Source organism: Saimiri boliviensis, chromosome 2 (genome assembly GCF_048565385.1).
Source record: "Saimiri boliviensis isolate mSaiBol1 chromosome 2, mSaiBol1.pri, whole genome shotgun sequence".
Taxonomy (NCBI): domain Eukaryota; kingdom Metazoa; phylum Chordata; class Mammalia; order Primates; family Cebidae; genus Saimiri; species Saimiri boliviensis.
The window spans coordinates 14,399,074-14,414,124 of NC_133450.1; the positions used below are offsets into that span (position 1 = coordinate 14,399,074).

The 15,051-nt window shown below is 43.5% G+C and overlaps 2 protein-coding genes across 5 annotated transcripts in view; both read right to left on the reverse strand.

Annotated features, from left to right (window-relative positions):
- ZNF609 (zinc finger protein 609) overlaps positions 1-7,711 on the reverse strand; it is a 269,562-nt gene extending 261,851 nt beyond the window's left edge. The window contains exon 1 of one of the 3 annotated variants that reach the window (XM_074392828.1): positions 7,687-7,711. The gene's annotated coding sequence lies outside the window, so the exon portion shown is untranslated. The other 2 variants (XM_039469110.2, XM_039469111.2) reach the window with 2 other exon arrangements.
- Positions 7,712-11,341: 3,630 nt separating this feature from the next.
- TRIP4 (thyroid hormone receptor interactor 4) overlaps positions 11,342-15,051 on the reverse strand; it is an 88,889-nt gene continuing 85,179 nt past the window's right edge. The window contains exon 12 of one of the 2 annotated variants that reach the window (XM_039468632.2): positions 11,342-13,832. In XM_039468632.2, the coding sequence (XP_039324566.1) occupies positions 13,765-13,832 (68 nt within the window). In that variant the 3' untranslated portion in view covers positions 11,342-13,764. The remainder of the gene's footprint in view (positions 13,833-15,051) is intronic. The other variant, XM_039468631.2, reaches the window with a different exon arrangement.

Below are 15,051 nucleotides of genomic sequence, written 5' to 3' on the forward strand. Positions count from 1 at the left end.
ACTTCTGGTATAGATAACTGATGGTACAAAAGGAGTCCACAAATGTGATGCCAACAATCAAGAAGAAAGAACTGAAGAAGGGGTAGAGATATTGCTGAGAGCAAGTAATCCTGAAAATGCAATCAGAAAAAAAAATCCCGAAGAAGTTGGCCAGACACTAATGACCACAGAACACAATAAAAAGAAGGCAGTTTCAGAGCTTGTCTGGCATCAGACAGCTCTCACCTGCAAAAGAAAGAAGGAAAAATTTCTCACAGAGACAAGAGAAAAATCCTAGGTTTGCCCCTGAGTGATGGACTAGATATGACCTAATAGGTATTTGCCATCTCTTATGTCTGGGACTCTGATCCAAGAACAAACAGCAAGAGAACCATGAAAAATTAGCCCTGTTGGATCTGGAGTTCTGCCTTGACAAGATATAAAGCTCATTCATAGATCTAACTGTGCTCATGAGACTGCAGTTCAACTCCTGCTGCTAGAGCAAGAGGAGGGGGGGAAAATAGAAAGGGGGTGAAAAGGAAGGCGGTGGAGGATCTGGGTTGTGACTGTAATAGCTACAGTAATTAGAGTGTTTCCAAGCTGCTAGAGAAGTCTTCAGGGTAGAGAAGTGGGATAAGAGATGGGGGCGGGGGAGAGGTAAAAGGAAGCAAACTACTGAGAGTGCTAGGAGAGAATAAGTGGTTTGTTAACATTTTTTTTGTTTGTTTGTTTTTGTTTTTTTTTTTTTTTTTGAGACGGAGTTTCGCTCTTGTTACCCAGGCTGGAGTGCAATGGCGCGATCTCGGCTCACCGCAACCTCCGCCTCCTGGGCTCAGGCAATTCTCCTGCCTCAGCCTCCTGAGTAGCTGGGATTACAGGCACACGCCACCATGCCCAGCTAATTTTTTGTATTTTTAGTAGAGACGGGGTTTCACCATGTTGACCAGGATGGTCTCGGTCTCTCGACCTCGTGATCCACCCGCCTCGGCCTCCCAAAGTGCTGGGATTACAGGCTTGAGCCACCGCGCCCGGCCTGCCCGGCTGTTAACAGTTTTAATAAAACAAACACGGCCGGGCGCGGTGGCTCAAGCCTGTAATCCCAGCACTTTGGGAGGCCGAGGCGGGTGGATCACGAGGTCGAGAGATCGAGACCATCCTGGTCAACATGGTGAAACCCCGTCTCTACTAAAAGTGCAAAAAATTAGCTGGGCATGGTGGCACGTGCCTGTAATCCCAGCTACTCAGGAGGCTGAGGCTGGAGAATTGCTTGAACCCAGGAGGCGGAGGTTGCGGTGAGCCGAGATCGCGCCATTGCACTCCAGCCTGGGTAACAAGAGCGAAACTCCGTCTCAAAAAAAAAAAAAAAAAAAAAAAAAAAAAAAAAAAAAAAAAAAAAAAAAAAAAAAAAAAAAAAAAACAAACACAAAGGCCAGGCGCGGTGGCTCAAGCCTGTAATCCCAGCACTTTGGGAGGCCGAGGCGGGTGGATCACGAGGTCGAGAGACCGAGACCATCCTGGTCAACATGGTGAAACCCCGTCTCTACTAAAAATACAAAAAATTAGCTGGGCATGGTGGCACGTGCCTGTAATCCCAGCTACTCAGGAGGCTGAGGCGGGAGAATTGCCTGAGCCCAGGAGGCGGAGGTTGCGGTGAGCCGAGATCGCGCCATTGCACTCCAGCCTGGGTAACAAGAGCGAAACTCCGTCTCAAAAAAAAAAAAAAAAAAACAAACAAACACAAAAACTGCCATAGCTTCATATGAGGAAATCAAGAACTTGACAGTCTTTCCTAGAAATGAGTATTAAACAATTAACTGTTGTTGCTAGGCTTCCACTTAAAGCTAGGTTACAAACTAAGTTTAGGTAGATTACTGCAAATGTCTCCACCTATGCAATGGTCCATAGGCCCTGACCTGAGTCACAGTTTGACCTCAATTTCCCTCAAAGAGCCTTCACTCCACTTGGGCTGTGGGAAAGAGATTTCTGAACTTTCAAACAGTTCATAAGGCTCATTTCTCTTCAATCATCCATTAATTAGTACCCTGTGAATTCCATTAGGTCATGTGTGTATGAGTTTCAAGAGAAGGAGCACACAACCTGTTGGCCTAATACAGAAAACGAATGGAAGGCACTAAAAAGGTCAGAAAATAAACACAAAGTTACTTGCTTATAAATTTTAGGCTCTTTGGCTTTGCCTATTATGGTGACACAAACATATGAAAGAGAAAATCATATTAACAGAGATGATAATCTATTTAAAAATCTTATTTTTCAGAAAACCTCCAAGTCTTTTCCCAAGTTACAGAAAATGCTATCCCCCACCCCCTTTTCATATTTTTTTTTTTTTTGACAGAGTTTTGCTCTTGTTGCCAGGCTGTAGTGCAATGGCTCAATCTCAACTCACTGCAACCTCCGCCTCCCAGGTTCAAGCAATTTTCCAGCTTCAGCCTCTCAAGTAGCTGGGATTACAGGTGTATACCACCTCGCCCAGATAATTTTTGTATTATTAGAAGAGACAGCATTTCACTTGTTGGCCAGACTGGTCTCAAACTCCTGACCTTAGGTGATCTGCCCACCTCGGCCTCCCAAACTGCTGGGATTACAGATGTAAGCCATTGCGCCCAGCCTATACCTGTTTTTAAGATAAATATTTAGTGGAGATGTTCCTTAACATCATTTGGTCTTCTGGTGATGACATGGTTCTAACAAGTGATGTTAATGTCAATGTCAGGGAAAGAGTTACAAAGGTGCTGGGAGAAACTAAAAATTGGGGAAAAAAAAAAAAACCAAAGAGATGCAAACTTCATGTGGGGAAATATATTCATAATATAAAAAGATGCAAATGTCTTGAATAAGGCATGTCAGATAGACACAAATTTACACATTTGCATAAAACCTGTTAGGTATCCACCCAGTAGGCTAAATCTTTTTCACCACACAGAAAGCAGAGAATTTTCCTTTCCAATTTTCCTTTAATAAACAAGTACTAGAAACACTGAATTACCACTATTTCCCTCCCATTCACAGAGCATAAAGCCAGAACACACATAAATACAACTGAGTGGTGCAGGGCCATGTCTAGGGTATGCTACTCAGTAATCTTAAAAAAAAAAAAAAAAAAAAAAAAAAAAGATACAGAAGAATCTCTTTTCTCTATTCTATCACCATCTTACTAACAAATCAACAAGAATTTAGAAACATGAAACAAACTGCAATTTGACTCATACATACTGAACCTAAACCACACAAGACCAAGTATTTTCTTGTCTCTGTAGCATGTGATTCTTCAACCACCTGCTCAGTAATCCCTCTTCAGCTGCACAGCTGCTGCCAATTCCAAATGCCCAGCTAGGCAGGTGCTTCGGTGAATTACCTGTTCCCTAGTGAAAAGAGTCTTTTACCGATACTTAGTGGACCCAAAACCTGCCAATCAACATCACCTATCTCCATTTTGTCTGTCACAGACCAAAGAGAGGTATCATGAAGGCATATTTAATACACTATGAGATTTGCATTTTGTGGGGTTTTTTTTAAAGGAAATTTATTTTGAAAAATGAAGAGGAAGAGAGAATTAAGTGGCTGAAAATTTCCCACACAATATAAGGCTGCCTTATCTCAGACTAGTCCCATCTGCCTGGCAGTATTCCCACCATGACCAGTTCTACATGAGGGAAATAACAATTGCTTACCTACCTTCAGTGTAGGAGAAAAGGGCAGTACAAGTACTAAGATACCTGGGAAAGAAGTAACTAGAAAGAGAAAGCAGAGTGGGAACTTCTGGAGAACACATATCATTGCTATACTTAGGCTCCATGGCTAAGCTCAGGCAAGTGTTCTGAGTCAAATAAATAAGGAGTGGCACTTCCACTTGACAAAGCAATCAGTAAACCCCTCAACAAATTATCCTGTTCCAGTCATTTAGTTGCTATATGCTAATTGCTACATAATTGCTACCAGGAGCCAAAATTATGCTTCCATATCCTCACAAAATAAGCACTAATCTGTCCAACTTTCTAGACCTCTATCACAAGGAAATTTTTTTTCTACCAAGAAGGTGGGAGGGGTGGGGGAACCCAAAGCACTCTTTGAATGATGGTCACAATCAGAAGACTCACATGAGATTCCATGTGGCAAGAGCCCAACTCTGAAGCCACTAAATCTAATCAGAACAAATTTAATCTGAGGCTTCTCCCTTCACTGTCACCTGACAGCATTCAGATATAATAAATGCCAAAAGCCCAAGAGCAAAAAGCTCTGGACGCAGTTTAGCTGAGGCTTCACTCAAATATACCTAGGACATAAAGTTGGAAACAGTCTAAAGACAGACAACACCTCCAGTAAGGCCTTGAGACAGTTCTGTCATCAAAAAAATATAAAAGTCAGAACAACCTGTTCTCGCCTATCAAAAGCCCAACACCGCTAAATGGCAGGCCATCATTTTAAAAAACTCACTGAAATAAAGGGATAAGGGAGGCACCACAGACTCACTGCCTCAGAAAGACCTTTACCAAAACCAAAGGCTAAAGTTCTTATTCAACAATATCATATGGGAAATAGTTGGCTATTGTATACGCAGTATATTACATACAATTCCCCATTCACAATGACTTTTACGTCTAATCCCTTTTTAAAGAAAAGTTTTTTGTTGTTGTTTTTCTGTTTTTTTTTTTTTTAAATTGAGATGGGGTTTCACCATGTTGGTCAGACTGGTCTCGAACTGTTGACCTCAGGTAATCCACCCACCTCGGCCTCCCAAAGTGCTGGGATTACAGGCGTGAGCCACTGAGCCTGGCCTAAATGGAAAACTATTTTCTAGCCCCAAATATATATATATATATATATATATATATATATATATATATATATATTTTTTTTTTTTTTTTTTTTTTTTTTTTTTTTCTTTTTGAGGCAAGGTCCTGCTCTATTACCCAGGCTGCAGTACGGTGGTGAAATTACAGCTCACTACAGCCTCAACCTCCTGAACTCAATTAGATCTTTCCATCTCAGCCTTCCAAGTAGTTGGGACCACAGGCAAATGCCACCATATCCAGCTAATATTTTTTATATTTTTTATTGAGATGGGGTTTTGCCATGTTGCCCAAGCTGGTCTCTAACTCCTGGACTCAAGTTATCCTCCTGCCTCAGTCTCCTGAGTAGCTGGGACCACTAGCATGAGCCACTATACCCAGCCAGCTTCATTTTTTAAAATTTTTGTAGAGATAGGTTCTCACTATGTTGCCCAGGCCATTCTCAAACTCCTAGGCTCAAGTGATCCTCCTGCCTCGGCTTCTCAAAATGCTGGGATTACAGGTGTGAGTATCACGCCTGGTCCCAAATAATTTTTTACACAACTAATAGTACCTAAATATTATTTGGGCACTTCTATCAAATATGTACAATAGGACTCCTAGTTTGTTCTCATCTTTCTCTCATTAATAATCCCTAAGACCTATATGATTTTTCAAAAACGTTTATTTCTTTGGCAAATTTCTTCCCAATACAGAGGCAAATACAGAATTTTGCACAATGAGCAAGTCATGTCCTTTCATTAAAGTAAAAATAAATATAAAAAGGTTTGTTCCCACAGCCCTTGCCCAGATAGGCAAATTCTGTGGCTTTTTTGTTGTGCTATTATTATTGACCAGGAAGTAAGCGTTAAAAAGGTATTTGCTTCTCGACTTTTTTTAAGAAACAGGTCCTGCTTTGTTGCCCAGGCTAGTTTTGAACTCCTAAGCTCAAGTCATCCTCTTGCTTCATTCTCCCAAATTGCTGAGATTACAAGCATGAGCCACCACACCTGGCCTTGACTCCCTATCTTAACCCTGCACAGGTTTTTAGTGGTATTCCTAAACCAACAAAATTCACTACAGGAGTGTTCAATTTACATAAAAGAATTAAATATGACGATTCAAGTAAGAGCAGAACCTTCCCTTGGAGTCTTCTTCCTTAAGAGTCTGAAACAAACATCATAGTTGAGTCTACCAGACACTATTCCTTCACAACTTAGTACAGGCTAGCCAAAGAGGCAGGCACAACATGGCTGGCATCCCCTATTCTTCTGAAAAATGTGTGCCAATGAGCTCTGCATTGTTCCTCACTCAAAAAGAAGAGCCTTTCTGTCTGGCCTCCTCCAATGGCAAGCCCCAGTCTGGAAAAGGAAGAAAATGGCACTGAGGATCCTGGGAGATGGAGCATATCCAAAGCTCTCAGACAAGACTTGAACCTATGACCTTCACTGTGTACACAATAGGCGGGTGAGAGGGACCGGTTTATCTCTGCTGCAGCAGTTCTCAGCCCTGGGGTAGCACTCCCGATAAAATGACACGACTATTGTGTGTGGCAGCAGAACAGTCATCTCCTCACAACAGCCTAAACCAGCACTCCCTCCCTCAAGACAAAGCAGCAGGGGTGAAATTAACTCAAGGCTGCACAGCAAAGCCTAATACAGAAAAGGGAGGCCTGTAGGGGTTTGGGGACTCTCCTCAACCCCTGGGGCCCAGGACACATGGCTGGAAACAGACAGGCTTTCTTCCCCATCTTTCCTACTCTCATTTAGGTAGGGAGCTGTTTCTTAGAGAATTTAATCATCTGTGATTTGTTCAGAAATATTCCCCCTGAAGGGCTCTGATCTCTCCACCCTGTGTGAGCCTAATTCCTAGAAGCTGAAATGACTGTTTGCTGCTGCCTGTTTCACAAACACACATTAATTGGTCAGATGTGTCTCCTCCTCCTCAACCCCAAAGGGAGGAAGGAGAATCTGAGCAAAGCACAGAGATGATCCAACCGTAATTACACATAAAGGGAAAAGAGGGCAGCATGGGTTTTCCAAACAGGATAGGGTCACAAACCCTCCCGGGGGTACAAGGATAACAGTTAAGGTCCAGGCCCAGGGATCCCTCCATCTTGAAGAAAAGGACGGGAGTAAATGTGACCTGAAGACTGTTAGGGGCACACACCCACAACCTACTTACTGCAGGATCCCAACCACCTTGCTCCCTTTTCCTGGGTCACGCACACGTCCGGCTTCCAACCCTTTGCTCTGAACCCGCCCCCCCCCCACTTCCAACTCCCTGACTGTCCCCAGTCGCCCTGAGCGCCCTCAACGTACCCAGACTCGCCTCAGAAACTCTCTGGCCTGCTCCCACAACCTAGCCAGACCCTAATCCCCTCCCGGGCACCCCTACCCTCAGCCTGAACCGGCCCTGGCCACGCTTTGAACTTCACCCCGCGCCCCCTCGACGCCCCCTCCCCCACCCACGCAACGACCCCCCCACACACACACCTTCCCCTCGCTCCGCCCCAGCCCCCCAACCCCCACTTCCTCCGTCAGGCAGCGCCGCCGCCCCCGGCCCCCATCAGCTCCCTCAGCCCCGCGCCCCATCGGTGCCGCCGCCTCGTTCCTCCCCCAGTCCCGGCTCCACACAAAGCTCCGGACTCACCGCGCGGCCGGTCCCGGGAGCCGCCACCTCCGCCCGCCCGGGGCCCCGGGCCGTAGAGCCGCCGCTGCTACCGGGCCCAGGCCGCCATCCGTTCCCGCGGCCCCTCCCCCCCACCCCACCCCTGCTTGGCTCTCCGCCCCCTCCCCGCGCCGCTCCGCCCCGCCCGGCCGGTGCCGCTGTGTCCGGGGCCACGGGTCCCTCAGCCGCCGCCGCCGCCGCCGCCGCCGCCGCCGCCGCCGCCGCCGCGATCCGGGACAACCAGAGTCACCTGGAAGACCCGGACACTAGACTGCCAGGCCCTCGGATCCGGATTCCGCGCTGGTGTGGAGTCTGGAGCGGGTGAGCGCAGGGGAAACCTGGAACCTGGATAAAGCAGAGAAATCCTGGGTCTCGGAATGCGCGCTCGCCCGGAGCCCAGATTAGAGAGTCGTAGCTCGAGGAATACTGGAAAACCCGGCGAGCCGGTTAAAACCAAGATAAACTCGAAGAAACCTGGATTGGAGAGCACGAACTTAACGCTGTCTCCTCATGGGCAATAGAACTCCCGCTGGATCAAACTTCCTCACAGAGAGGTCTCTGGGGGATATTGGACCTTTTAATATAGAAGACACCTCTTCTGTAGCTGTCCTTCAACCATAGAGAGGAAAGGGCCGTAGGGGGTCTGAACATGGGCATCCACAAAGAACAGAAGAGCCATCACAGCTCCTGATGGTTTCATCCATTTTACCCCTTAGTTCAGCAAAGTACCAACCTCCTAATTTTTTATCCTGTGTTCTCCAGCTTTTTCTTTTAGGATTACCACTTGCTTTTCTCCCCAAAGCACCCATTTCTAAACCCTCTATTTATCCCTTTTCCCCTCACCATACAAATCACTAAATCTTGTTGCCTTTTATTATCTAAAAGTCTTATTCTGTCCTTCTTCAACCCACCATTCTAAGGATTGTCTGTCGCTTTTATCTTTCCTTATCTGCCGTTCATCTCTGATTGCCCAGCACAGTCTCTAGTGTCCAGTAGGCATTCAGTCCATGTTTAGGTGAACTCTCCCACCCACCTCTCACTTGTGAAACATCTGTTCATGACGACCTCCTAAGACTTCCGCCGCATTCCATAGTAAACAAATTTACCTTAATTCTCAAGGCCTCCCACATCTTGGCCCCGATTATGTCCTTCCTCTGTCTTTGACCATTTTATTTGGCTTTGCATTTATCTTAATTTTTTCCCCTTATCCTGAGGCCTCCTTCAACAGTGCCACTCAAGATAGCATGCGACTTGGAGATAAGTGAGGTCACAAAATCCCTTTACTCCTCATTTCCATTCCACTAAAAAAAGAAAGGGGGGAGGGGTTGATAGCTAAAGATAAAAACTAAGCCTGTCTGTCCAGGAACAATAATCTCTCTTTGGTCCACCATAGCCATGTTGTTAGACACTACAGGGGCAGAACTGATCCCAGGTGACAGCGAACTTCCAATGTATACTAGACAAAGTCACAAGTGAGGATTCAGCTACTTAGTAGGTGGAGCCAGAAAAGGGTTTAGTGTTTTAGATTTAGGCGTGATTTAATTAAAGATTAAACATTCCAGTTGTCATCTCCCACTGAAGGAGCATGACTGCCACTGGAGAGAACTAGACTGCAAAAGTAGGGAACAAAGGAAGATAAACATTCCTGCAGTGAACCTCAAGTTTTAGCCAGAGAAAGTTCTCAAGCCTCGAAGAACCACAAAAAATTTTCAAGTGCTCGGATGTCCTATGTAGTAAACAAATCTTAAGTTTTGACCCACTGTTCTTCTAGACCAAGGGTTGGCAAACTGCATTTTACAGGTCAAATCAGGCTCACCACCTGTTTTAGTATGTACCATGAGCAAAAATGATTTTTACATTTTTGTTTTTTTTGTTTTTTGAGACGGAGTTTCGCTCTTGTTACCCAAGCTGGAGTGCAATGGCGCGATCTCGGCTCACCGCAACCTCCGCCTCCTGGGTTCAGGCAATTCTCCTGCCTCAGCCTCCTGAGTAGCTGGGATTACAGGCACGCACCACCATGCCCAGCTGATTTTTTGTATTTTTAGTAGAGACGGGGTTTCACTATGTTGACCAGGATGGTCTCGATCTGTTGACCTCGTGATCCACCCACCTCGGCCTCCGAAAGTGCTGGGATTACAGGCGTGAGCCACTGCGCCTGGCGATTTTTACATTTTTAAACAGTTAAGACTATTTCGTGATATGAAAATGATATGAGGCAGGGCGCGGTGGCTCACGCCTGTAATCCCAGCACTTTGGGAGGCCGAGGCAGGTGGATCACGAGGTCAAGACATCGAGACCATCCTGGTCAACATAGTGAAACCCCGTCTCTACTAAAAATACAAAAAATCAGCTGGGCATGGTGGTGCGTGCCTGTAATCCCAGCTACTCAGGAGGCTGAGGCAGGAGAATTGCCTGAACCCAGGAGGCGGAGGTTGCGGTGAGCCGAGATCGCGCCATTGCACTCCAGCCTGGGTAACAAGAGCGAAACTCTGTCTCAAAAAAAAAGAAAAAAAGAAAATGATATGAAATTCAAATTTCAGTGTCTGTAAATAGTTTTGACACTATCCAAGCTCATTCATTTATATTATCATCTATAGATGCATTTTTACTACAACAGCAGAGTTGAACAGTTGAAACAAGGACTGACTGCATGGCCTGTGTAAAGCCTAAAATATTTCCTAACTGACCCTTTACAGAAAAAGTTTGCCAACCCCTCCTCCAGACAAACACTATCCAATATAACTTTTTGCAGCAATGGAAATGTTCTATATCTGCGCTATCCAATGCAGAAGTTGCTAGCCACATGTAGCTATTTGAGCACTTGAAATATGGTCAACAGTGATTGAATAATTGAATCCTTAATTTCATTTAATTGAAATTTACATAACCACAAGTGGCTAGTGGCTACCATAATAGACAGTACAGCTCTAGACTCTTAAATCTGTACTGACATTTTCTTTTCTCCTTATGCCACGTTCTTACTCTCTACCTGTGTCATATCTCTATGGGTTCTCAGCAACTCCCTCCCACCCCGCTGCTCCACAGTCCCACTCACCATAAACACAACAATTTTTCTGACCTCAAGCTAGGGTACAGTTACTAGGTTGTCTCTCTGGACTCTCCATGGTCACAAATGAAGTCTGAAAATGGATCAGTTTATCAGTTGTCACCCTATGAATTAAGCCACATTATGTACATACACATAAATGGACATTTACATAAGTTTGTGTCAGAGGATGGCACTGAGGCTGTATTCTTTCCTCTCTGCATGAGAGAAGTAGAAAAGCCCCCCACATGCTGGATCCCTTGTTGCTGCTGGAGCCTGTGGTAGGGATCACCTTCCTCCAAACACATTCACAGAAGCTCAGAGCAGCAGGTGTATACTTGCTATTTGAATCTCTAGGAAAAAAAAATCCTTCATCATTGGACTTTCTTTCCTTCCCCAGGCCTAACAAGCTGAAATTCACTGATTTCTTTAGTTTAACAGATGCTTGCTTTTTACTGGTCTTTTTAAGTTGGCTTTTTGAGAATAAACCCCATACTGTCTTGATCTTTGCTAGGAACATTTTTTTTAATTACTAAATTAAATGAAATCCACATAAATGGACTTTAGTAGAGACAGTAAAGTAGAAAGAGATTATAATTCAAAAAAGCCATAACTTTGTAAATATTTGTAAAAATAATTTTGAAGTCTGAATTTTTCACACTTTCTAGGAAAAAAAAGAATTTATGTAAATTTCTGACTTAAAAGAAGGGACACCTAGTTTTCTTTTTCCAGATTAGCTATAGCAAGAAACAAACAAAAATCCTTACTCTAGTGCAGACATCTAACTGCAAAGCTAAGGCTTCCTTTTTTTTTTTTTTTTTTTTTTTTTTTTAAGACGGGATTTTACCATGTTGGTCAGGCTGGTCTTGAACTCCCGACCTCAGGTGAACCGCCCATCTTGGCCTCCAAAGTGCTTGGATTACAGGTGTAAGCCACCATGCCTGGCCCAAAGCTTAGGCTTCCTAAACCCTGTCAGAGAAAGTCTCCAGTTTCATATATCCCCTACTATGACCTTATATAAATGAGACTGAGGCCTGCCTGGAAAAATGAAAACAAAAAAGCCAAAAAGTTGAATCCTTTAGGTACTATATGAGTTGACAGCAATTGAACCCAACTATCCAAATGGGGGTACAGATATTTAGACTGCAACAAAAAACCAGCTCAGAAATGTGAAACTTCCCTTAGGCCATGCTGTCCCAGAATTACAGGGTCAGAGTAAAGTGTTGTAAGTACTAAAAGGCTATTCGTGGGCAAGTTTGCACTCAGGCTGCTAAGAATTTCCACTAGGCTTTAAATTATGCTATTCATCACTGAGCAACTGAAGGCCATCTACCCCCAGGTTTCTCCCACACTTCCTCCCTGGTGTCTCTACAAATAAAAGAGAGACCTTTTTACCAAAACCATATGAACTGAAGACAGACTTTCACAGTCTAACCATGAAAAGAAATTTCCATGTTATTCTGCCATTTATTAATGAGGCTCCAGTTGCATATTTTGGATACTGAGGTGGGTTCTTGTAAACTTGTAAAGTTCTTGTAAACTGTCTTATCTGAGCACACAAAATGGTTGCATAACCTGATCTGTTGCCGCTCCTGATGTTTTTCTTTTGGCATACACACAGTCCATCCAGGTGAAAAAATCAATCCAGACACTTCTATGCTCAGGCTGTTGTTCAAATAAACTTCTACCCCTCCCTAGGCTCTTCACCTCCTGCCTTCTAGTTTTATTTTGGTATTAAGAGAGGCAGGCGACTGCACAGAATTCAAGGTGCTACTCCTTGGTAAACTATTAGCTGCATAGTGAACTCAGTATGGCTTCATTAATAGTAGGGTCTGCAGGAGGTCAGAGACAGACTACACCCGCCCTTCCCCCCACCAACCAAAGAGGTGGACATTAGCAGTCTTTTCCCCTTTCTCCAGAGGTTGAACAGAAAAAGAGAATACTACGTGTTTGCATCACCAGAACAAGAACTGGGTGGGTTTTCCCTGGGAATCCAGAGTGATCAGGCCCTGCAAAACCAACGCCTAGAGCTATGCAACAAGCAGGGTTCACAGTTGAGTGAACATCAATGCATAATGAGTGGAGGCATTTCAATGCAAATAAACGCTGAATATGAAGGATTAAAGAAAGGGGAAATTAATCTTTTTCATAACGCAGGGCACATTTTTTTCTCTCCCTTGCTCTCTCTTTTTAAGTCATACACACAACTGCTGGAGGGAGTCCAACTTCCCCAGTGTGGTAGTGTTGCTTTATAAAAAGCAGAACATACACATTTAAGACCATGAATTTCCTCAGGATGCCAGCAACTGAGATTCTGACAGCTCTTCAGAACAGCCTCAGAAACAAAGTGTTTCACTAAGTATGGCCAGACTGACAAGCAAAAATCTCATTTCAAACCAACCTCTTCTTTTTCCAAAGCACAGAGCTTTCTGGGATGTGAATGGTTTAAAAAGTTTGATTTCAGCATTTGGAGGGTATTTGGATGCATTTACTGAGGCAATTTTATTTTTCAGTTTGTTTCTAATTGCCCCATCCAAGTGACGCTTTTGCAATATGAACAAAATAAATAGGGCAGCTTCATGCTGCTTTAGCAGGTGGCTCAATCCCCTCCCAGTCTGAACCATTCGTATCCTGGCTTCTCAAACCCAACAACAAAGTGGAAGCATTTCTTCAGGTTATTCCATCCAAAAAAAAATTTTTTTTTTTTTTTTTTTTTTTTTTGCCAATGAGGGTTATGTTACTCAGCTTTTTACATTTCACTCAGACAGTTCCCTTCAAGAGACATTGGATTGGGGCAGAAAACTTGGTACAAACCTTTTTGTCCCATCACAGGTTTGTATTAAGCACAGGATTCCTCAAACATCTTATTACTCTACTGGATTATCCCTTTGATAAGAAACTTTAAAATCTGAGAGGATCCCTAAAAAAAAATCATTAATCTAGGTTAAAAACTTTCTAACTGCAAATACAAGTCTCAGAAAGGAAAGAAATTTCCGCCTTGTTCCTATCTCTTTTGATACTATTTTGAGAAAAATGTCAAAAGACTTCGAATTTTTAAAATAGGCTTTTATAAATAATATATTCAAAGATTTTGACCCATTACATAAAGTAGGAATCCCACTCCTTAAGAAAAATATACAGATTTTGGCAAGAGTTAAAGTTTGAGATATTCAAGCCTGATGCCAATCCTTAGGTTTCTACTACTTCAATTCCAAAGGACCAGTTGATAGCAATTTTAGTACACAAAACTCCACTATGCTGTATAGTTCCTTTTCTCCTGGGTCAGACAGCTTTATTCTGCTTCATTAACCCCTTCTTTGCTCCTTGATGGATCTTGGAATCCAGTTTCCCTGTAAGGGAGAAAAAGAAGTCTCATTATTCATTTTTGTATTTGCAATGCAAATCTTTTGTAGCCTCCCAGGTCTTCTGGTTACTGTGTTCCTGTCACATTCAATTATCTTACTTCAGGACTCAGACACTTCCAAACTTCAGAGTTTCATTCTATAAGAATAAGGAAGCAGTGGGAACACTGTACAGGGATACCCACACACATACAATGAGTGTCCTAAGAATCAAAGAAGTTATTTCTAATTTTGTAGCTACTGAAAAGAAATATCACATTTTTAAGGGTGTTTGATGCTAAAGAAAAATTTTAAGAATATACACATGCAATCAAGGCAGGCATTTCACACAGTGGGAAACCCATTCCTCTGACCTGTTAACTGGCTGAGCATAATGCATGAACCTCCTTCACAGTGAGAAAAGCAGTTCAATACCCCTTTGCTGCCTCAGACTTAACAGGGGGAGTGACCTGCAACAGTGGAATAGAATCCACATGAATGCTGTACTGACAAAGGGCCCCTATCACCAGCTAAGAAGGGTAAAGGTCATAGGCTATATGACTCTCTAAGTATGAAACTTAGAAAACAAGCAACCTTCCTATCCCAGGTGACCCTAATGAAACGTGTATTACTGATGTGGTCTCTGACCTCTTACTTCTTAGATCTACCAGGATAGAGTTTGGCTCAGTAGCAGCAGCCTTAGGAACCATTCATCTCATTAGGAGAATCTTAACAGAATTCCTGTCTGTCTCGCCTGAGAACAGCTTGGCAGTTTGTTTTCTCCCACAAAAAGTCTCATCTAAGTCAACAGTGATGCTTACAGTGAACACAGCAATACAATTCAGTTCAGTCTCAGCACTAAAAAAAATAGAGAAAAAAAACAACAACGAGTCTTCCCCTTCAAAGGCAGCTGAGTATACCACAGGCCCATGCCCACAACCACTACCTCTCATATGTTGTCATTTTCATTTGTTGCAGCAATCAGGCATAACAGAAAGAGCATCGGACTAAAAGAAGACCTAGGTTCTAGTCCACCCTTCTCTGGTATTAACTAGCTGTAGGACTTGGACAAGTCATTCAATCTCTGGACTTCAGTCTTTTCCCTTGTCCAATTAAGTTAAGAATACATGCACTTACTGACTACTGCACAACAAGATTGTGAGAAAAATAGCCTCAACCTAACAAGTTTCCCTATTTTCTTCAATCTCCTCCTGCCCAACATGATGTC